At 40.1% G+C, this 25,000-nt stretch overlaps 1 protein-coding gene across 5 annotated transcripts in view; it reads left to right on the top strand.

The window, feature by feature from the left end:
- The window catches only part of apaf1 (apoptotic peptidase activating factor 1), a 169,052-nt gene that overhangs the window by 32,939 nt on the left and 111,113 nt on the right, over positions 1–25,000 (top strand). For all 5 annotated transcript variants that reach the window (XM_048553914.2, XM_048553915.2, XM_048553913.2 and 2 more), the window contains exons 8-11: positions 8,232–8,467; positions 15,884–16,051; positions 16,774–16,905; positions 19,892–20,005. In XM_048553914.2, the coding sequence (XP_048409871.1) occupies positions 8,232–8,467; positions 15,884–16,051; positions 16,774–16,905; positions 19,892–20,005 (650 nt within the window). The remainder of the gene's footprint in view (positions 1–8,231; positions 8,468–15,883; positions 16,052–16,773; positions 16,906–19,891; positions 20,006–25,000) is intronic.

The raw sequence follows: 25,000 nt of genomic DNA, 5'->3' as shown, positions 1-25,000 counted from the left end.
AAAATAATGAGATACACACACAAACACATTTTAGAAGAATTGATCAAAAAGGTATCAGTTAAAAGGATATACAAGTCAATCTCCAGGATCTTTGAAAGTGGAACGTTGCATTGACTAAGTTGGATGACACTGATTTTGCTGACATTTGTAGTGAACACAATTGATTTCAAGGTTCCAGCTTCTGCCATTAACTTACAGGATTTTATCTTGTTTCTTTCTTGATACTGTCTTCACTGGCTGGCCTGGCTTCTAACTATCAGAGTGGGAGAGTATTTCTTTTACCTACCTGCCATGCAGGGATGTCTAATGTCTGTCCTCAAACTGAGGTCTTCTCAGCACAATAGCCTTCTAGGTCTTACAGACCTAGGATTGCAATTGGCTTTTAACTTCATCTTTTTAAAAATTCCTGTGAAAGTAAAGGCAAGCATATATGCTGTTTGGGATGTACTTCACAGGAGATAGGTTTCTTTGAGACAGATAGTCAGTCCCTCATTGTCTTCTCCTTTCAAGTTTCTCTGTAGTTTCTCTTGTGCTCTACAGATGTGATTTTTAAAAATATGTTCATTCATGTAGGCATCTATGGCTAGGCCATCATTTACTGCCTATCCCTAATTGCCCAGAACATGTTTGAGTCAACTACATTGCTGTGGGTCTGGAGTCACATGTCAGCCAGATCGGGTAAGAATAGGAGGTTTCCTTCTCTAAAGGACATTAGTGAACCAGATGGGTGTTACTGACAGTGGTCAGTGGCTTCGCAGTCAAACTTCTAGATTCTTTATTGAATTCAAATTCCACCATCTGCCCTGGTGAGATTTGAACCCAGGTCCCCAGAATGTTAGCTGAGTTTTGGATGAATAGTCTAGCGATAATACCACTAGGCCATTGCCTCCCCTATAATGGGTTCCATGGGTTAATTTGGGGCTTTGCAAGGCAATGACTGAATTTGCTTCCACAGTTATCTTTTGGCTGTATATCGTCATTTTGTTTTTTAAAAATGCTGTAATGGAAAGTTCGCTATGCCTATAAGTAATCTGGAATGATGATCCTTTGTAATGACATTAGGGCAAAATGCTTCTGCACCTATGAGACAATAATTTGTACCGTGCTACTGTGACTAAGACCAATCAAATTTTCTGGTTCTTTGAAGGCATAATTCTAGCACATATTTCCTATTTCTCACATTTTAAATTTCCATACACTATAGTGAAAGAAAGATGGTTATTAAACATACATGCAAGGTCTAGGCAGCAAACCATGGGGTCTTACATTTCTGACTAAATCCAGACTAATAAGTCTGAATCCCAAAAAAAACTTGGAGTCATTGTGTGGTAGACTGAGAGGTTTTCTTTAGGCTAGAGTAGATGTGATCTGTCCGGTGTTCTGTCTTTGTAATGCTTGTTGAAAGTAAGTTTTCTATGGTTCTATTCTACGAAGGCAGGTCGAGGTTATAACATGTAAATCTACATAAAATGTATGATGAAAATAATTGTTAGCAAGGTTCTCTTCTAATGTATCTATTAGTGGGTTTTCTCATTGCTGGGCATTTATTGCCCATCCCTAATTACCTTTGAGAAGATGATGGAGTCGTGTCTTTCTTTTTGAATGACTACAGCTTTTGAAGTGTAGACAGATTCACAGTGCATGTTAGGAAGAGAGTTCCAGGACTTTGGCCTAGTGACAGTGAAGGAATAGGTGATCCAGAATGATAAGTATCCTGCAGGGGGACTTTCAGATGCTGCTGTTCCCATTCATCTGTTAGGTTGTAGAGGTTGGGAATTTGGCAAGTGCAGTCGAAGCAGCCCTGATGAGTTGCTGCCACTGTGTGTCACTTGTGTGAGAATGAATGTTGAAGTTGATGGTTGGACTGCCAGTCAAGTAGACTGCTATACTCTAATGTTGAGTTCTTTTGTGTTGTTGGATTTGCCCTCAGACAGAAAAATGAAGTGTATTTCATCAACTCCTGACTTGTGCCTTGTAGATGGTGGACAAGCTTTGGAAGCTGAGTGCAGAATTCATCATCTCTATCTTGCTCATGTAGCCATGGTATTTATGTGGCTAGTCCATTTTAGTATGTGATTAATGATAAACTCTGGGTCTTGGTGGTCGGGGATTCAATGATGCTAATGTCATTTTATGTCATGGGTTTTTAGAATTGCAAACTAAGCCACATTTCTTATATATTAGACTGTAAGTTTCTCATGCATGCCTCCTCGCCTGCATTGAGAGATGTTTAATTGGTTCATGTCGTAACTTGTGACTACAAGATTGTCCACTTTGGTGGGAAGAATATAAAGCAGAGTTTTTTTTTTAAATGGAGAGGAACTACAGAATGTGACACTACAGGGTGATTTGTGTGTCCTCCTGTATGACTCTCAAATAGTTAGTACAGAAATGCAACAGGTCATCAGGTAAACAAATGGAATGTTGGCCTTTATTGCAAGGGGACTGACCTACAGAAGTAGGGTTATCTTGTCTATTCAGGCTATCGTTGAGATCACATTAAAATACTGTGCATAGCTTTGGTGGTCTTACTTAAGAAAAGATGTACATGAATTGGAAGCAGTGCAGAGAAGATTAATAAAACTGCTTCTTGGGATGATAAGATTGTCTTATGTGAAAACGTTGAGCAGATTTGATCCACGCTGTGATTCTGATGAAAACTGGAAATGTTAACTCTGTTTCTTCCTCCACAAGTGCTGCCAGATCAGCTGAGTTTCACCAGCATTTTTATTGGAATATTGGATGCGTATTCACTGGAGTTCAGAAGGATTAGAACTGATCTTAATGAACCATTTAAGACAGAGTTAGTCATGGAGTCATACATGAAGAGGAAATTTTTCCTCAGATTTATTAGTTTTCGGAATTCCATTGCACAGTGAGCAGTGGAAGCTGGGTCTTTCAACACATTCAAAGCTTGATTAGAGTGACTTTTGATTTACATAGGAGCGTTTCAGTGTCAGATAAGACTAACAATTAAGACTATAGTCAGATCATCTGTGATCTTCTTGAATGATGGAGCAGGCTCACTAGCTCAATGTAATAAAATGTGAGACTGGACGAACACAGCAGGCCAAGCAGCATCTCAGGAGCACAAAAGCTGACGTTTCGGGCCTAGACCCTTCATAGCTCAATGGTTTGTTTTTGCTTCTACTTCCTGTGACCTTGAGTGCATTTGGTCATATGTTCTCTCTGTCCTCTTTTCCATCTGCTCCACTGTAATGTGCCAACCCATAGTCACTACATCAATGCTGTCGGGCAAGAAGCTCTTATGTTATTCACTTCTGTCACAGTTGTGCTTTTCAAAATGTTCCCTTTTCACAAATGGACTTGCTCAAAATAAGGTACTTTTTTATGACACATTTTCATTCTTTATTTGAATAATTTACTTTTGCAGTTGGTTTTAATATTTCCACCATCTTCTCCAGTTTTTACTTTTACAGGACTCTCAAACACCAGTGTGTCAGACTTCAAAAAGTAAAAACATTAAAGTGAAGGTGGCCATTTTTCTATTATTCAGATGAGTTTTGATCTTTTTGTTTTTGCAGTTGCCATCCTGGAAATACTTTAACAGAAAAACTTATAATTTTGCTTTTAGCTCATATTTTTCTTACTTTAGACGGGAACTTGTTCTACACGAATTATACATTGCAAAGAACATGAAATCACGCTATGTGTTTGATATGTTGTTCACATTTATTCATTTCAATCATTGGATTATTGTTAATTCTAGTAAATTCCATACTCCTTGACATGGCTGGTTTTAAATTTTGGAAAACCCCAGTTCTTGAAATTATTTATGAGACCTAACTGAATGGCAGGTGTTGTTTATGTATTTATTGTTTTACTGAAATGCTTAAAATTGACTGAAAACATTGTGCAGACTTGTAAAAGTTTCCAACTGGTCTTAAAGAAGGACATCTAGCTGTCTTGCGTCTTTAACAAAACTCAAGTTATTACAAAAAAAATCAAGGTTTACATTGTTTCCTTTATCAATTTTCTTGCATTCACTTCCCATATTTCTGAACACACTACAGCTGTTTTGGGGTACAAATATATGAAGGTTTTCAATGAACAAACAGGTGAGTTGATGAGTTCAGTGAATTAATGATGTTTTGTGTGCATTTAAAGTGGGCAACCTAAATATGTCAGTTCCCTTTTATACAGTTTCATCTAATGTCATTTTCTCCTGGACCCAAGTGTGTAATGCAGAATTGTGATTTGTTAAAAATTCACTTGAGGGATATGGGCATCGCTGACTGACCAACGTTTATAGCCCATCCTTAGCTGCTCTTGGCAAGGTGTTGATGAGCTGCCTTCTTTAACCGCTGCAGTCCAGGTTGGTTGACCCACAGTGTCATTTGGAAAGGGATTTCAGGATTTTGACTCAACAACAGTGAAGGTTCACGATATATTTCCAAGGCAGGATGCTGATTGCTTTGGAGGGGAACTTAGAGATAATGGTGTTCCCATACATTTGCTGCCCTTTTTTCTTCTAGATGGAAGTGGTCTTGCGTTTGGAAGATGTTGTCTCACTTTCTTTGGTGAGTTTCTTCAGGGCATTTGCTGCTACTGAGCATCAGTGGTGGAGAGAGTGAACGTTTGTGGATGTGGTGTAAATCAGAGTGAGCTGTTTTGTCTTGGATGGTATCAATCTTCTTGAGTGTTGTTGGGACTGCACCCATCCAGGTAAATGGGGAATATTCCAACACACTCCTGACTTGTATCTTGTAAATGACGGACAGGCTTTGGGGTGACAGAAAGTGAATTGCTCGTGCGGTATTTGTAGCCTGTAACTCTTGTAGTCATTGTGTTTATGTGGTGGGATCAGTTGAGTTCCCAGTTAACACAAACCCCAGATGTTGATAGTGGAGATTCAGTGATGATGACACCATTGAATGGCGAGGGGTGGCGGTTAGGTTGTCTCTTATTGGAGGTGTCATAGCTTGGCATTTGTGTGGCACAAATGTTACTTGCCACTTGTCAGCCCAAACCTGGAAATTGTCCAGATCTTGTTGCATTTGAATGTGGACTGTTTCAGTTTCTGAGGAGTCACAAATGGTGCTGAACATCGTGCAATCATTGTCAAACATCCCAACTTGTGACCTTAAGATGGAGGGAAGGTCATTGATGAAGCAGCTCAAGACAGTTGGGCCTAGGATGCAGTCCTGAGAAACTCATGCAGAGACAGCCTGGAACTGAGATGACTGACCTCCAACAACCATAACCATCTTCCTATGTGCCAGCTATGATTCCAACTAGTGGAGAATTTGACCCCTGATTTCCATTGATTCCAATTTTGCTAGGACTCCTTGATGCCACACTTGTTCGAATGCAGCCTTGATATCAAGGGCTGTCACTCTTCACCTCACCTCTGGAATTCAGCTCTTTTGTCAAGACTGTAATGAGGCCATTGACTCTGGTGAAAACTGCAACTGTGTTTCACGGAGCAGCTTATTGTTGAGCAGGTGCTGCTTGATAACACTGTTAATGACACCTTCCATCACTTTACTGATGATGGAAAGTAGATTGATAGGATGGTAACTGCCTGGCTGGATTTGTGCCGCTTTTTTTTTTTACAGGACATACCTGGGCAATTATCCACATTGTTGGTTAGATGCCAGTGTTGCAATCGTATTGGAACAGCTTGGCTAGGGGAGGTGCAAGTTCTCGACCACAAATCGTCAGTATAATTGTTGGAATGTTGTCAGGGCACCTCACCTCTGCAGTATGCAGTGCCTCAAACTGTTTCTTGCTATCACATGGAGTGAATTGAATTGGTTGTCGACTGGTATCTATAATTGCTGGGGATCACTGGAGGAGATTTAGATGGATCGTCTTTGTTCTATGTTCTATGTCTACCTGGTACTTGTGGCTGAAGATTGCTGCAAAATCTTCAACCTTGTCTTTTGCACAGATGTGCTGGGCTCTTCCATCATCGAGGATGAGGATATTTGTGGAGCCACCTCTTCCAGTGAGTTGTTAAATTGTTCACCACTATTTATGACTGGTTGTGGTAGGATTGCAGAGCTTAGTTCTGATCTGTTGGTTGTGAAATTTTTTAGCTCTGTTTGTTGCTTACAGCTTAAGATGTTTGGCATGCAAGTAGTCCTGTCTGGTAGCTTCATCACGTTGGCACCTAATTTTTAGATATGCTTTGTGCTGCTGCTGGCATACACTCTCCATTGAACCAGGGTTAACGGCTGGCTTGGTGGTAATGGTTGTATGGGGATATGTCGGGACATGAGGTTGCAAACTATGATTGAGTACATTCTTGAGCTGAGAGCCTTTTTCGTGAGTTAATGACACCATTAATTCTTTTACCATTGGGTATTTCAATAATGGAGTGTTGCTGAGAGAGGAGGTGGAGGAGGCCAAATATCTGTGTTTGGCTACATTGCTGAAATATAAATGTGGCCTGTGTTCACTCAAGCTAATTAATTTGCCCACATCATAGTCTTAGAAATTTGTTCTAATCGGTCTGCAAGTTCATCTGATAAAAATCAGAACTCGCTTTTGCTATGGAGGGGAGGTCAACACCTCTCTGACAATTAAAACTGAAACACCCGGAGAAGCTCACCTCACCTGGTAATCTCTTAAAGGAAATGGGAAAAATGATACAATCTGCCCCTCACCCTCAACCTGTTGTAAAGGAGTGGTTAAATGAAAGAAATCACTGGTACTCACTTTATAAGCAACAAGTATCAATATATTTCTCCAACTCTAACAGTGAACAAATGAACAGAACTACCAATAAACCAAACATTTCCCCTCTTAACTACTAACTGTTCCTAAATAAAACAAAATTCTAATGGTGTGCTGGTTCAATAAATGCAAGTCCCACTTATATAAACCAAAGTAATAAGAAAAAATAAACTAATAATTAGTCTCTCAAAATTACAGCCAGGATGAGTCTTCCAGAATATTAGCGAATTTTGAGAAGATTTGTAGCTCTGGTTGAGGTTCTGGATGTAAGTTTGTCCATCCTAGGACAAGCCAAACGGATACACGCATGAGAATTCCTAGAGGCATGGCATTCCAACCGGAACTCCATCAACAAACACATTGATTTGGAAGCCATCTACCACCCTGTGAGAAAAAGAACAGGAAATGACATCAACACAGGAAATGACATCACCAACCCAAGGAAACCTAAACACACAAATAGAAAGCGGGACATAACACCAGCGCTTCACCAGAGACTCACTAATGATGTTACCTAGAATGGTGACGAAATTTCTGAAAATGAACCTTCCAGCTCAGCGAGCAAACTCACATCCAGAACTTCCAGAATATTCTTTGCCTTTTCCGCTCTTATCCATTTAAGAACGCCTTTGGCTGTCGAATTCTTGTCAGGGACATTAGTTAACCATGCCATAGCACCTTTATTTCGATGATATTTATTGTGGGAGCTTAGAGATTTCTATAAGACTCAGTGAGTTTTTCGTCAGATGGCAGTTTGGTCTCTCACCGATTTTAAAATAACCACCTCTTTTATACCCTTGATGACCTGTCAGTTTCTTGCAACAGGATTGGTCTTACGTTGTCAAAACCATCAGATTTATATTTAATTGGGTTTTGGTATCTAGGGCGTGGTTGAAATTAATTGGCTAAATTCAAATACCTGTTGTCTTGGTAAAAACGCAGCTTAGCCTGCTAACAGTGTAGCCTTCTGATAATGTTTCAATTTCAAGAACTTTCTGTGCATCTGCTGCCTGCAGATATTTTTTTAAATCTCCAAACCAGAAAACATAATCTTTTAAAGGGACCACACACACACACACACACACACACACACACACACACACACACACACACACACTTCCCCCTATCATTTAACAAACAAATTCTAATGTCCTGCTTTCCAACCCACAAATATTATCTGCAACCTTGCAACAGTTTGCTTAAACAAAGAAGTCAAAGAAAACATGTATTAAGTTGCTGTCAGTCACTCTAGAAGTAGTTTTGATAATACTATGATGTATTATTTGTGGGTCACCCCGCAGCAGGAGAACTGTAGCAGTTCAAGAAGGCAGTTCACCATCACCTTCTGAAGGGCAACTTGGGGTGGGCAAGAAATGCTGGCCAGCCAGGAACTTCCACATCACACAAAATGAATAGAAACAAAAAGCATTGAATAAATGTAGGAAAAGACCTTGGCCATGAATTTATGAAAACATGATATTTTGTAAAAAAGAACTGTGTCAACCAAACGAATGCATTGTATTTTGCAGGTTCTCCTCTTGTGGTCTCCCTTATTGGTGCACTGTTGCGAGAATTTCCAAAGCGCTGGAAATATTATCTCAGCCAGCTACAAAATAAACAGTTCAAAAGAATTCGCAAATCTTCCTCCTATGATTATGAAGCACTCGATGAGGCCATGGCAAGCAGCATTGAGGTGTTGGATGATTACAAGGAATACTACAAAGATCTCTCTATACTGAGAAAGGATGTGAAAGTTCCAACTAAGGTAAGTTTACGGAAGCGGGTAGCATCAACTGAACACTGTTTGCTGAACTAGATTGACCTAAAATCTTCTGCCTGCTGATTTATGTGTGTGTTTGTAGAAAGTAATGCAAATGACTTGATGACTGGGTATCTGGGAATTTGGAAACAAAAGCAGAAATTGCTAGAAGGTCAGCAGATCTGGCAGCATCTGTGGAGCTAAATCAGTGTTAATGCTTTGGGTCCAGTGAGCTTTCCTCAGATGGTAGCTAGGAAAAGTTGGTTTTAATGCAGAAGATAGGGTGGGGTGGGCAAAGGAGTTAACAATAGATGAAGATAGAGCCCAAAGAGAGAGAAGTACAGTTGGACAGACAAATAAGTGGATAACAGCGATAACAAGGTGTAAAGCTAGATGAACACAACAGGCCAAGCAGCATCAGAGGAGCAGGAAGGCTGATATTTTGGGCTTACACCCTTCTTCAGAAATCTGATTTCTTAGGAAGGGACTAGGCTGGAAATGTCAGCCTTCCTGCTCCTCTGATGCTGTTTGGCCTGCTGTGTTCATCCAGCTCTACAACCTTGTTATCTCAGATTCTCCAGCATCTGCAGTTCCTGCAATCTCTAAGTGGATAACAGTCAGCTTAGAGGAATGAATAACTGTTAATGGGAACTATTTTCAGCTAACAATGAGTATTGGGTAATGACAGATCATTTGATAACAAGGTCTGGTTTCTGGGAATAGGAGTGAGGAGATGGGAGAAGGTGCCTCAAGCCCTAAAATTATTGAATGAGATATTAAATGCAGAAAGCTAGAGTTCCCAGGCAGAAAATGGGAAATTGCTGGAACACTGCAGTAAGGCTGAGAGAGAGATGTTGGCCAGAGAACAGGGTGGTGTGTTATAGTGGCAGGCAGCTGGAAGCTCAGGGACTTTTTTGTGGGCAGAACATAGATGTTGCAAAGTGGTCACCTAGTCTATGCTTTCTTTCTCCAATGTAGAGGAGATCACATTGTGCGCAGTGAGTGCAATAGGCAGGATTGTGGGAAGTGCAGGTAAAGTGCTGTTTTACCTGGAAGGTATGTTTGGGGCCTTGGATACTGGACAGGGACGAGATAAATGTGCATCTGTTACATCTTCTGTATGGTTGTAGGGAAAGGTGCCATGGGGCTGTGGGGGTGTTGGGAGTGAAGGAAGAGTGGGCCAGGGTGTCCCAGAGGGAATGGTCCTTGCAGAAAGTGGACAAGGGCAGGGAGGGAAATATGTGTCTGGTGATGGCATTCCACTGGAGGTGGCAGAAATGGCATCTGATGAACTTCTGGATGTGGATGCTAGTGGGATGGTAGGTGAGGACAAGAGAGACCCTACTGCTGTTGTTGGAGGGAAGAGGTTGAGGTGAGGGCGGATGTGCGGGAGATAGGTTAGACCCGACTGAGGGCCCAATAAGCTGCGGTGCTAGGGAATACTTGATTGAGCGTGGTAAAGAGGAGGCAGCTGGAGCTCATAAACTGGAAATTCTGAAACTGAAATAAAACGTTAGAGAGTGGGCGGCACAGTGTCTCAGTGGTTAGCACTGCTGCCTCACAGCACCAGGGACCCGGGTTCAATTCCACCTTTAGACGACTGTCTGTGTGGAGTTAGCACATCCTTCCCATGTCTGCATGGGTTTCCTCCCACAGTCCAAAGATGTACAGGTTGCATGGATTGGCCATGCTAAATTGACCGTAGTGTTCAGGGGTCTGTAGAGTAGGTGGGTTATGGGGGGATTGTTCTGTGTGGGATGTTGCAAGGGTCAATGTGGACTTGGTGGAGCGAAGGGCCTGTTTCCACACTGTAGGGATTCTGTGATTCTAGTGTAAGTGGGAAGGGAGTGGACAAGGGGTGAGAAAAACCGAATGGAGACAGGAAGTAATGGGAGACGCGGGACATGAGCAGGCAGGAACAATGGGGTCTACCCGGGCCGTCCTGCTTGTGGATTTTGCAAAGGAGGTAGAAGAGAGCTATATAGTCTGTATCTCCCCCGGACCATGAGCCCACCATGCAACACAGGCGATGGTGTCCGCCATGGTCACTAGCCTCATTTTATGTTGTGATCTCCCCCTCCTCTGCATCCAAGCTCATCGATCCTACTGTGCAGGGTTGGGAAACTATCACCTCCCCTTGAAATGCAGTGGCAATAACGGCATCAAATCTGGCATAATCAACATCCTGCAGATTGCCATTAACCAAAAACATAATTGGACCAACTACACAAATATTGCGGTGGCAAAGGCAGGACAGAGTTTGGAACTTTGGGCTGCGAGTCACTGACCACCTGACTCCCCAAAACTTTCTACCATCTATAAGACATGCATCAATAATAGGATTGTTCCCATTTGACTTAGTGCATGTACCTCCAACAATACTTGAAGTTCATCCGGGACAGAGCAACCTACGTCACTTGCACTACCTTAAACATATATTCCTCATCCGACCAGTGGACAGTGGCAGCAGTGTATACCATCTGCAACACTTACGAACCTGTGACCTCTGCCTCCCAGAAGGAACAGGAGAGCAGGTGTATGGGAACCTTGTTCAAACCTCCATCCAAGTCTTGCAACATCCTGTTATTGGTAGTGCATCACTAGTTCTTTATCATCGGTGGATTAAAGCCCTGTAATTATCTACCTAACTGCACTGAGAGAGGGGTGGCACTGTGGCTCAGTGGTTAGCATTGCTGCCTCACAGTGCCAGGGACCTGGGTTCGATTCCACCCTCAGGCAACTGTCTGTGTGGAATTTACACACTCTCCCCGTGTCTGTGTGGGTTCCCTTTGGGTGTTTCAGTTTCATCCCACAGCCCAAAGATCTGCAGGCAAGGTGGTTTGCCCAAAGTGTTCAGGGATATGTAGATTCAGTGGGTTATAGGGGGATGAGTCTGAGTGGGATGTTCCGAGGCTTGGTGTAGACTTGTTGGGCCGAAGGGCCTGTTTCCAGACGGTAGGGATTCTCTGTTTCTATGATTCTAGTACATACACCACCAGCAGTTCATGAGGATGGCTCACATCCTTATCAGAAGCAATTTAGGATGGGCCATAAATGCCAGTTTTGCCAACATCCTGTAAAGGGAGAAAAAAAGAAAGATGGCCGATTACAGCACACTAGAATTTACTTATACCTATTAGGGTGCTTGTTTGTTAGCGATATTTGAAATTAAGACAAAACTATCGACCTTCCTGTGATGCGCATTTGCAGATGGCAAAATTAGACTATTGAGCAGGCAGCTGTGAGTTGAAAATTCATTCAGTACATTGTTGGATGAGCAGAAATATCTGTAGAATAGCACCTATTAATATTTATAGAAATATATCACTTTTCTATGCCAAATAATTTTGAAATTTTGTTTTAATGAGCAGTGGGACTTTGATTACATCAATGGTTTTGACAGTTCTTTGGAAACTAATGAATTGCAGATGAGTAGTGAATTGCAGATGCATCAAAGGAAAATGTTTTTTTAAAAAACATCAGTAAATTATTCAAATGAAAAGTAAACGGAGTTGAATTTCCATTTAACCTGATTGTTATTTTCCATTTTTAAAATGCCATCATCCTTTCCCACATGCAGGCAATACTTCAAATAAGTGATTTGTGTCACCTATGATAGGGAAACATCTCTGAAATGCTGGAAATTTGAAATAAATTCCAGAAAATTCTGGAAATTCAACAGATCTGGTACCATCTGTGAAGAACTGGAGAGTTAAGACTTCAGATCAGTGAAGCTTAGTCAGAACTGTTTAGTTGTAGAGTCATTTATCTGAAACGTTAATTCTGTTTGACTGTCTGCAGATGCTGCTGAAATGGTTGAGTGTTTTTCCAGCATATTTGACAGAACAGCTCTTGGTTAACTATTACCATAGATACAGTAAACATGGACAGTTGGTTAGTTCAGTTGACTGGACAGCTAGTTTGTGATGCACAGTGACACCAACAGCGTAGGTTCAATTCCCACACCAGCTGAGATCACAATGAAATTCTCACATTGTCAACCTCTGCCCTCGCCTGTGGCTTGGTGGCCCTTGGGTTAAATCTGTCCACCTCCAGTCATCTCTCTCACCCTCTCTCTATCTCTCTCTCTCTAATGAAAGAACAGCTTTACGATCCTCTTGGCAAAGCTAAGTAATGAGCCCATGCTTAATAAATCAGCATTAAATAACACAAAATAGTTTACTATTGTCTTTCTAAATAAGGTTTCTCCCTCTGCTTTCATCCAGTAAAAATGTTTCACATAATGACAGTATAGCAAACAATTCTTCCACTTGCTAAGGCATCTGAAGACTGGGGCCAATTTAAGTTTGTTATTAGAGAATAAAATCTATTTTGACTGTAAATACAACTTTAAATATTCTTTATTTATTTCTGCAAGCTTAATTGAGCAAAAAGCTATGTTAATCTTGCCTGTAGTAACATTTTTGTGTTTGTCTTCCTCCTGAAAGATGGTTTGAATATTTGTTATTATCAATTCAAGATATCAACTTTGAATCAATAAATTCTTCTAAATAATAAGTCAAATAACTATCTAGTAATCATTCAAACTGAGTAAAATGTACCTTTCACTATGGTCCTTAAACCATGAAAGAAACTGGTTAATTTCTTTCTTTTAATCAACCTTAAACTTAATCTTGCTGAACTTTCTTTGTTAACTGCCATACATCGTTGTAGTTGTTAGTCTCAAGGACCAGCTAAGACTGCCAGTGATTCTCAATATAATTCAATTACATTCAAGCACAAACTCCACTGTCATTAAGGGCTTAGAGAAAATTTGAAGGCCTTGGTGATTCAGTGTTCCTGACAGCTTTATAAAAGGTCACAAAAAAAACATAAGTAGGCCGTTCAGCCCCTCATGCCTGCCCAACACTCTAAGACTGTGGCTGTTCTGTCCCAGGCTTCAGTTCTTTAGTGCCAGTCTCTCATTGTTCTTGACGCCTCAATATTTAGAACATGTATCTACCTCCTCTTTAAGTACTTTCAGTGATCTAGCTTCCACAACTGTCTGATGTAGAGAAAACCAGACACATCACTAGCCCCTGGCAGAAGAAATTCCTTTGCATCTCCAGTGTAAATAATCATTCCCTAATTCTTGAACTAGGTCCGCTAGTTTGATACTTCCCCACTCATGAAAACATCTTCAAAACATCTCCCCTGCCAAACCTCCTCAAACCTTGTGAATTTCAATAAGATCACCTCTTGTTCTTCTAGACTCTAATGAACAAAGGACTAATCTGTTTAGCTGTGCTTAATAAGTCAGCCCCTTCATCCCAGGAATCATTTCAGTGTCTTTTGAACTCCCTCCAATGTCAGTAAATCCTTAAATTCAGCAACAGAAACAGCACACAGTACTGCAGTTGCCATTGTACAGATGTAACAGGACTTCCCCATTTTTCCTGTTGTATCAAACTGCTAAAAAGTCTCAAAGAAATGCAACAGGATAGGACTGCTTGGCAGACTTGGGCACTAGAAAGGACAATGGCATATTCACCCCGCTAGACTTTGCAGTGTCTTCCTTAATAATAACTTGTAGCGAATGCAACAGCTTTGAGCTCGAACGTGGATAGAAGAATTGAAACCCAGTAGATGAAGTGAGTACCCTTCCCCTCCCCCATTTCTGAAGAAGGGTTTAGATCTGAAACGGCAGTCTTCCTGCTCCTCTGATGCAGCTTGGTCTGTGTTCACCCAGCTGTACACCTTGTTATCTCAGATTCTCCAGCTTGATCAGTTCCTACTATCAGATGACTGAGCCTGGTGTTAAGGAGCAACAGCAAAGGAAGAGCCAATGGTAAATCGATTGGTTGGAGTCATACCTAGCATACATGATGGTTGTGCTTTGTTGGAGGTCAGTCATTTCAGTTCGAGGACATCATTGCAGGATAATGTTCTAGGTCCAACCGTATTGAGTTGCTTCGTCAGTGACCATTCCTCCATTCAGTCGCCAGAAGGGGCTGATGTGCAACAGTCAGTGAACAATGTTCAGCAAATTAATAAGCCCTTACATTCAAAGACTGCAAGATGTGGACAGTATGAAGTTTTAGACTGACAAGTGACAAATAACATTCATGCCATACAAGTGCCAGGCAATAACCACCTCCGTGACCCCTCACCCCTTGACATGCAATGGCATTACCGTTGATGAATTCCACCTCCCCCCCCAACTATCACCAACCTGGGGATTGTTATTTACCAAAAAGTCAATGAATAAGTTATATTTTGATATTAAAAAATACCAAAAAGTGAACTGAACTAATCATACAATTACTCTCACTGCAAATGAAGGTCAGAGACCCTGAATTCTACAACAAGTAAATCACCACTGGATTTCCCAAAGTCTATACATCATCTATAAAGCATAAGCCAGGAGTGTGGTTGGATGGGTGCGGGTGCAGCTCCAACTTACAAAAAGCTTGAGAGCATCAAAGCAGCCTGATTATTTAGTACCACATCCACAAATGTTCACCCAATCCACCACTAATTTGCAGTGGCAACAGTGTGTATCATTTATAAAATGCACTGCAGAAATTCACCAAGGCTCCTCTCACAGCAGCTTCCAAATCAAGAAGAAATAGCATCTAGAAGGCTAAGAGCAGCAGATACATGGTGAGTATCGTGAGCTGGTGATACGTCACCTTTCTTTCATCAGTGCTAGATCAAAAATCCTTGAATGCCTCCCTAACAACACAATGGGTGTACCTACTGAAAGTAGCTCATCACCACCTTCTCAAGGGAAACAGGAGATGGGCAGCAGCGCAGTCCGAGCCAGTGAACCTTATCTCTTGTGAATGAATTTAAAAGAAAGCATACAGATCTATTCATCAATATTGAAAGTGAGCATTCTTTGAACCTGAATCAGCTTTGCCATTGCTAATGGGTTGATCAACTCTTTAGCACTTTGGATAACCTTGGGCCTTGACCATGTCCTCTCATTGAAGCAGATATCCCCAATCCTTCAAATTCAAACCCACAAAATTGCTAAATATGAAGCCAATAATGTAACAAATCCCATTCACCCATGACTTCTGTGCTCACCAACCTACATTAACTCCCAGTTAAGCAACTTCTTGATTTTTAAAACTTTTTTTTCAAATTCCTGATCTCTCTGTACTTCTCCATTCTATTCCAGCATTCAGAGGCATCTGCTTTCTTCCAATTCTAGGTGTTTAACTTTCCTGATCTTGATGGCTACACTAATAGCAGCTGCATTCAAATGCCAAGGCCCCATGCTCTGGAATTCCCTTCCTAAAGTTCTCCACTTCTGTCTGTCCTGAGATATTCTTTTGGCCAATTGCCCTAACATTTTCTTGAGTATCCATGGTTTGCAATGTTTTACTGCACTGAAGACAATGTAAAATACAGATTTTTGATGTTTCTGTGGTAATTCCACATGCACTACATCTGTGAATGTTTATGTCGGAACAGGTTCTGAGTATTCTTTGGGCATTAGAAACAGAAGAAGTGGAAGACATCTTACAAGTATTTGTCAACAAATCTTTATTGTTCTGTGACCGCAATGGGAAATCGTTTCATTATTACCTGCATGATTTACAGTTGGACTTCCTGACTGAACAGTATCGCAATCAGCTTCCGGTACATTTGTTTTGTTTTCATATAATCTTTCCCCTTCATCATGTTCTTGCAGTTTCATTTTATATTTTTGGCTTCTTGGTGGAAGCATAATTTTGAAACTTGGATATCTTCTAGTAAATAAATGTTCAGTAATATCAGAATCACAGGAGATAATAAACCTGCTTTGAATATTATGTATGCAATTTTACCTGGTGTTGTGAATTTCCTTTTTGACCAGCTAGGGACACAATGGGGATGAACTATGATGTCTGGCTGATATGGGTGCAAAAGTGGTGGACAAGTTCTGCCTCCCACTGGAGCTAACTTGGAGTCCAGAGCATTACTGGTTTCAGTCTCACATTGTCTCGCTTTGCAGGCCATTGATTGGTACTGTGGGTCCTGGAGATGATTGTAAGTGAGCAAGGGTGGTGCTGAGGAATTGGTTTTACATTCCCCAGTCCCTGCTCCATCTGGATGCATGAAATTGGAAAAAAAAAATCTGGAACCTGTTAAGTACTGTGGTTAAATTGTTCACTATCTGAAAGCAAAAGATGGAGCATGTGTGGTACATTTGCAATTGCAATTATGGCCCACAGCTGAAGAACATCTATTTGTAAATTTAAGCAGAGACCCCTGAAAAATAGGTGGCTGTGATGCTGATATATTTGCAGACATTATTGCAATTCATTACAATATTTTGAAATTGTTCGTGTTAGTTTCAGTTCATATTCGCTTTCTCTCAGGACTTGCATGCAAAAATGGTTCAGCAATATCAGAAGACATATAAAGGACAGTTTCCAACACCACCTGATGAGGATTGTATGTATTGGTATAGTTTTCTACCAAACCATATGGCTGAAGCGAATATGGACAAGGTTAGTGCAGATGTTACATTACCTTGATTTAAAATCTGTTTTAAAACAAAAATCAGAATCGACTTTTGTTCCATTTTGAGACTTGCAAAAGTAACAATATATAGTCCTTAGAAAATAGTTATACAGTCCACCATGATTAGAAATGGTTGGTAGAGGAAGTTATCAATGACCACTTGCTCCATTTATAATGGAGGTCTGTCTCTGAATTGAATTGATATTCTTACTGTAAAATGGCTTATGTAATTTAAAATACCAATGGTTATTACTTTGTATCCCATTCCTTTTTTCTGTACTTGTACCATCTGCTGTTTCTTCAGAGGTATTCTATATATTACTTCCAAACAACAATTTGCAGTTTTGCAGAACTCTTTACACAGTTACATATCCCAAGACATTTCACAGGAGCTGTATCAAACAAAATTCAGCCTCTTGAGCCTGCTACACCGTTCAGTAGGATCATGGATGATTCAGTGTTTCTCACATCCATTTTCCCGTGTTTTGCCTGTAAACTTTGATCCCCATACTGATCAAGAATCTACTTACCTCAGCCTTAAATATACACAAGTACTATGAACTAGTGATCCATGTAGCAAGGAGTTCCAAAGTTTCTCAACCCTCTGAGACAAGAAATTCCTTCTCACTTTTTTCTTAAATTGGGGCCCCTTTATTCTGAAGCTATGCCTTCTGGCCCTAGACTGCCCCATGAGTGGAAACGTCCTCTCAGAATTCATTCTGTGAAGCCCTTTAAGAATCCGATATGTTTCAATGGGATCACCTTTCATTCTTCTAAATTCCAATGAGTAGAATCCCAACCTGTTTAATCTTTGCTCATAAGACAATTCCTCCATAGCTGGGATCAACCCAGTGAACTTTCTCTGAACTGTGTCCGGTGAAACAAGTATCTTTGCTTAAATAAGGGGACCAAAACTACTCTCAATTCTTCAGATGTGGTCTCACCAGCTAGGGAAGTATTAATGCACAGCCGCAGTAAGGCTTTCCTAGCCTTCCTGGAATAGTGCGTATAGTTTTGGTTTCCTTATTTGAGAAAGGATGTAATTGCATTGGAAGCAGTTCAGAGAAGGTTCTCTAGGTTAATTCCAGAGATGTAAGGCTTGATTTATGAAGAGAGATTAAGCGGCTTTTGCTAATCGTTGCTAGAATCTAGAGTCATATAACACAGATGAGAGGAGATCTAAATGAGATATGTAAGATGCTAATAGGGATTGACAAAGTAAATGTAGAGTAGATGTTTTCTGTTATGGGGCAATCTAGAACAAGAGGTCATAGTTTTAGGCTACAGGATGGCAGATCTAAAATTCAGGTGAGAAGGAATTACTTCTGTTAAAGAGTCGTGAATGTGTGGAATTCACTACCCCAAGTATGGTCAACGCTGGGATACTGAATGTATATAAGGAGGAGATAGACAGCTTTTTAAAAATCTGTCTAAGTATTACAGGGAGTGGGCAGAAAAGTTGTAATGAATCAGCCATGATTGCATTAAATGGCAGAGCAGTTTCGAGGGGCTGAATTACCTACACCTGCTCCTAGTTCTTAGGTTCTTATGAAAGAGAAGTTTTCAGCTAATTTGCTTTGTCTTTGTCCATTTACAAGATGGCAGCCATTTTATTAAAACAGGAAGTCGGAATGCTGTTCGGTTACATCTGAGATTTATGTATAACTGTATTTATTAGCAACAAATTCTACAATATGTGACCTTGATCACATTGGTGCATATTTTGGTATGGATCTGTAATTGAAATAAAGGTTGTAGGTACTGAAGTGTTGTTCTTTGCCGTGAAGGTACTTATTGATAGCTGGAATCGAAATCTTCCAATTGTTATGGTCAGTGACTATGTCTTCCTGTAGAGGCGCAATCAGATGATAAAGTTTTATTAAGTGATTCTTGCCAATTCCTAGCAACCCAACAATGAGGACCTAGGAAAAGGATAAAATGTTTTTTTTTGAAAAAAAAGAGGGTACCTAATTTAACCTCCGCGAGCATCTTTAATACAGTGAAATTCTTTGTATGATTGACATTTTAAGTTCAGTTTCCTAATGGAAAAATCTATCTGTACACTTCTAACAGAGATGGTAATGAACATCACATCAAAAGATAAATTTCGCATGAAAATTTTGGGTTAGAAATTGAGTTGGTATTTCAAATAAGCTGGTATATTAAAATGTTCTCATTTTATAGATTAATAAATTTAGTGTTAGGACCTCAGTAATATTTTTTCACTAGACAGGTTAAATCCATACTTGTTTTTATGTGAATATTTCAATTTTCCCTATAACTATTAAAATGTAATAAATGCAAACAAGCCCTTCTAGTTTTTTCATAATGCACCGTAGTAATTATAAATTAATCAATTAAAATATCATGCTGATAGTTATTGAAATAGAACAAGCTGAAAAACCTTATTTGACGGACATGTACTCACAAGTCAATCTAATTAACTAGAATATTAAAATCATGCATTTTGTTAGGGCAATTTTACATGATCTTTAATTGTATATACTATAATCTAAATATTTGATTGCGGTATTGGCCTTTTGTACCCTTCCCCAAATTTCATTCGGTCACAAAAATAGTCATCTAACTTATTCCTTCTACTGACAGTTAGCATGCTGTGGGCTATGCTATGTTTTGACAAAAGTCTGTGATATTTTGAGATTGTCAAACTGTCAATAAACTCCGGTTGTACCTCACAAAGGGTGGAATATTATATGCAAGGTACTCTGTTTAACTTCCCAGCATCGATTAAACGCTTGCATTTTGGTTGAGCAGTTTTAAATACAACCAGCAGTTTAAATTCTAGTTCCATGCTCTTTTTGGTCAATCTAAATATTTTCACTTGCAACTTGTGCTTAAAAGGTTATCTTCTTGGGAACTAATGATGCTTTTGGTCTCTAGAGTTTGGATTCTATTTTACCTTTCTATTTTATCACGAATAAGCATACTGAATTTTATAAATGTTTTTCACAGGAACTCTACTCACTCATGTTTTCAGTGGATTGGATAAAGGCCAAAACTGAACTGATGGGCCCAGCCCAGTTGATAAATGACTTTGTGGAATATAGGCACATACTGGATAAAGAGGTATGTTTCACAGTGACTTGAAAAAAAATCCCTCCTAAAACTGACAGAAGTATCTGGAGACAGTCACTTAGTTACTACTTGGTAAAACAGGGTTACAGAAACCCTTTGGAAGCTAGGTGTAATTGAGAACTGTTTGTAAGAGGAGTGTAGTTCTGTAGAAAGTGTGATTGGGGATAGTGTACAAATAGGAATACACTTTCTACAGTTTAATTTGCGTGCAAAAAGGAAATAGTGTTTAGCCAATATTGTTTTTTAACTATTGTTTACATTAAAAGTTTAAAACATGGAATCTTGCATTATTCTTTCAGCTTACCATGCAGAAATTCAAAATTTTGATGTCTCTACAGAAATCATAACACTGCATTTCCCAACATTACTATAGTGACAAGATTTCAAAAACACCTCTCTGGCTGTGAAGAGCTTTGGAAAGTTTTGAGGGCATAGAAGACAAGATATGAATGCAAGTTGTTTCTTAATAGAAACACTTTAAAGGTTACAGAAGAAAAAATGTAATTGGATTACACCTGTGAGAAACCTAGCAATAGCACAGACATCAAGGCTCTTTTTGGATCAACATTGCTATGAGAGAGACTCTGTTTAGTATTTTAAGGAGTTTCACAAGTATGTGAGGTGCATCTGTAAACTTGTAGTGAATAAGACATTTTGTAATATTCAAAAGAAAAGAGTGAGAATAAATGAGGGAAGTTGAAACAGTACCCAGTTGACTTTTCAGAGACCTGATGTTGACCTGTTGGTGTTTGCACTATTCATATAACTCAAATGATTTTTATAATAAATAAAATTGAGACAATATGTGGTGACAAGGGGGCAAATTAAGGGAAGACTGATTAAATTAAGGCAGATGTGGATGAATCAGACTATGAATTTGAGACAGATCAACGTCAATGATAATGTGGAACTAGAATTAGGTATATGAAGACATGCAGCAAGTTGTATATTGCCAGTGATGGAAAATAAGCTTAACATGATAAATTACTTCACTGAAAGACACCAATTAATTTGCAGCAATAATATACACCTTGAAATTCATAGTCCCAGTCACACCTGTTATTCTGTTTTAGTTTCAATAGCTTTGATATTCTAAGTGTCATGAACTTAGCTGTTGTTACTACTGAACAAGTGACACTAATAGCCCGGGTTCAATTCCTGTAAGAGGTGAGGTTATCATGAAGGTCCCTCTTTCTCAACCTCTCCCCTCCGCTGAGGCATGGTGACCCTCAAGCAAAAGGAGGATAGTGCCATCCACCTGGATGGTAGAGGGCATACATTGCTGGAAAATGATGTGGTCTACCATACCAGAGTCTGTAGTTGGATCAGAGAAGGATGAGACGCATTGTTTATTATGGTTACAATCAAATGACACGTTATTTGAGACTTGATGAGGGCTGTCTAATTGTTGTATATGGAACAAAATTCTAACTGGATGCGTTCAAACATCGAGTTATTAGGCCCCTAAGATCTCAGTAGTTTTGCACTCTTCCCTTTCATTACTGAAATGTACAGAAGCAAAGTGTGCAGAAATTCAGTGAAACTTTTGTAGTTTCAAAATTGTGAACTGGGACCTCACGCTGCTCAATTCCAGCCTGATGAAATTAATTAACTAAAGCGCCCACAGCCACAGTGAAGCTTATTCCTGTAGGCAATGTTCAGTTTTCATTAGCTTTGATTCTTCATGTGCCTAGGCTGCTGCTGTTTTCCAAGCCTGGAAGAACTATTGTCAGTATTGCTCATAAATTGACAGACGTGAGCAGTAGTACTCAGCTGCATTGCTGTCTTAGAAAATGTGAAGCAAGTGCAATTGAAGTGTTGTGCTTCCTAGGTTGCTGCCCAAACTGGGAATGTCATTGTCCTACCATATACTGAGGTTCAAATTGCACAGAACCTGGCAAGCATACCTCCTTAAAACTTCTACAAGATCCTGATTAACTGATTATTATTCATGCTGATATTTGCGGGATTTTTGAATTACACAAAATGGATGTTGTATTTGCATACCTATATGGTCCATTATATGTGAAGTATTTTGAAGTTCTGTATATAAATGTGACTCATCAGGTAGCCAAAACTTTAAACGGATCTTCAGTCCCAGGTTTGGTCACTGCATTCCTGATGAATAGAATTTACACATATTGAATATTTTGCTTTTCTTTATGTCAATGTGAAGTCTTGAAAATTGAAGCACGTGTGCATTGTAAAATCATTCCTCATTTTTACTGTAGGCAGTTTGTAGCACAAGGGCATTGATATATTAGTCTCCAGTGTGTTTGCATAGAGAATTGAGACATTAAGCATTTACTAAGTCAGAATGCCTTGTAAGGTTTCTACTGAATTTGATGATCATCCTTCTATCATTCTGGTTTTTAAACTGCATCCATTGGAAACTTTGTTCAAACCCAGGGCAGCATGGTGCCTTATGGGTTAGCACTGCTGTTTGGGTGACTGTCTGTGCGGACTCTGCACATTCTTTCCATGTCTGCATGGGTTTCTATTGGGCACTCCCTCAGTGGGTTTCCTCTCCCAGGCCATGGTAAATTGCCCTGGAGCATGCAGGAATATGCACACTATCTGCGGGATTCAGGTCTGGGTGCATTGTTGCTTGGAGGGTGGTGCAGACTTGATGGGCTGGATGACTTCTGTTAGTACTGTAGGGAATACTGTCATTTTATTGAGACATTAGAAAAGTCTTGTTTGGGTCTTGTTTAGCACTTCATTTAAATAACATGTTGACTGGGAACCTGAGCTTTTTTTTAAACGACTTAAGGAAATGGTCCAAGCAATAAATGGCCCTTTTACTTGTGGTTGCTGTCTTTGACGGTCTTTCTAAGCATAAGTACTACTGATTTACGTGAGTTATGGCAATATGAGTAAGTCTCCTCAGAGCAACCCCTATGCTTGTCAGTAATAAATATCATTTCACATGGACATATGGGGCAGAGGGTTTATTATGTGGTGACTGCACCTCACATTGCCCCCCTTTGTGGAGGGAGAGATGAAAGAATTTACATGGACCTGAAAATAATGGTGCTTTGAGAATTGGAGGCCAGTTGTGCATGTATGGTGGTCAGCTGATGCAGATTTGCTGCACATGGTGATTTTCTGTTCTCTTGTTAATCTTTCCTTTTTCTAAGCGTGACTTGCATCTTAATTCCAGACCCCTTTCTGTTTAAAAATAAGTGCGCCAAATGGCGCTATGTCTGTGAGTGGAGAGGAAATAAACCCCAGCATCACGGTATGTACAGGATTCTACAAGTTATTACTGAAGATAGTAGAAAAGATTCTGTTGTTGTTAGAAGTTAAAGGCTGAGGCCTAGGAATGTAAGAACAGGAGCCAGGAATATTTGCCTTGGAAACATTTGGATGAGAGATTTAAGGAAAATACATCAGTCAATTTTTTTGTAATAAATGGCTGATATGACTTGCAGTTAGTAAATGTCTCCAGTAATTCAAAACTGGCTAGTGACCAAGGGATACTAATCGCAACAGTTGCCTGAAGGTTCAGATTGTGGTTAAATTTAAGAGTTGCTTCAGGATGATATGATGCATTTGGATTTCTGTTGCTCACATTTGAAGAGTAAGCCTCGGATCCCAACGGAAATAAAGTCCCAACAGAAATATATTGATAACAAATATGGAATTGTTGTAATAATCTCTTCCTAATTAGATTTGTCAGACTTATCTACCATTTCCCAATTTGTCTGACATATTTGTATCGGCTGTGCAGTAACTAGAGAGAACAGTTGACAAATTTCTTATCAGTGAACAGACCCCCTCAGGCTATGTTATAATGAAATGTACCCTTGTACAGTGATAAAATGAAACATATATATCAAAACATAGTGCAGTAATTATATGAATATTTGATTAAAAAATGACAAAGTAATGTTAGTCTGCTAAGTATTTCATCATGTGAATCATGGTTCTGAATATGTCAAACAGCAATAAGTAGAAGTATGCTTACGATTCACATTCACTCCCTCCATCACCACATAGTGGCAGAATTGTATACCATCTACTACGTAGAAAGGCAGCAACTCAGGGAAAGCTCCTTTGACAATACATTCCAAACCCACAAGCTTAAGCAACTGGAAGGACAAGGACAGTAATGGAGGGTTTGAGATATAAAAGCAGATTGGATAGGCTGGGATAATGGGAACTGCAGATGCTGGAGAATCCAAGATAATAAAGTGTGAAGCTGGATGAACACAGCAGGCCAAGCAGCATCTCAGGAGCACAAAAGCTGACATTTCGGGTCTAGACCCTTCATCAGAGAGGGGGATGGGGGGAGGGTTCTGGAATAAATAGGGAGAGAGGGGGAGGCAGACTGAAGATGGAGAGAAAAGAAGATAGGTGGAGAGTAGAGTATAGGTGGGGAGGTAGGGAGGGGATAGGTCAGTCCAGGGAAGACGGACAGGTCAAGGAGGTGGGATGAGGTTAGTAGGTAGGAAATGGAGGTGCGGCTTGGGGTGGGAGGAAGGGATGGGTGAGAGGAAGAACAGGTTAGGGAGGCAGAGACAGGCTGGGCTGGTTTTGGGATGCAGTGGGGGGAGGGGAGATTTTGAAGCTGGTGAAGTCCACATTGATACCATTGGGCTGCAGGGTTCCCAAGCAGAATATGAGTTGCTGTTCCTGCAACCTTCGGGTGGCATTATTGTGGCACTGCAGGAGGCCCATGATGGACATGTCATCTAAAGAATGGGAGGGGGAGTTGAAATGGTTCGTGACTGGGAGGTGCATAAGAGGTTGAGGGGTGATCTTATTGAGGTTTACAAAATCGTCAAGGGCAAAGATAAGATGAATGACAAGGGTCTTTTCTCTAGGGAGACGGAGTTTAAAACTAGGCATATATTTTTAAGGTGAGAGGAGAAAGATTTAAAATACCATGAGGGGCAACTTTTTTGCAGAGAGTGGTTTGTGTGTGGAATGAACTGCTGGAGAAAGTGGTGGATATGGGTTACAACATTTAAAAGACATTTG

Source organism: Stegostoma tigrinum, chromosome 25, assembly GCF_030684315.1.
Source record: "Stegostoma tigrinum isolate sSteTig4 chromosome 25, sSteTig4.hap1, whole genome shotgun sequence".
NCBI lineage: Eukaryota > Metazoa > Chordata > Chondrichthyes > Orectolobiformes > Stegostomatidae > Stegostoma > Stegostoma tigrinum.
The sequence above is the reverse complement of the archived record's forward strand: the minus strand, read 5'-3'. Positions and strand labels throughout refer to the sequence as shown.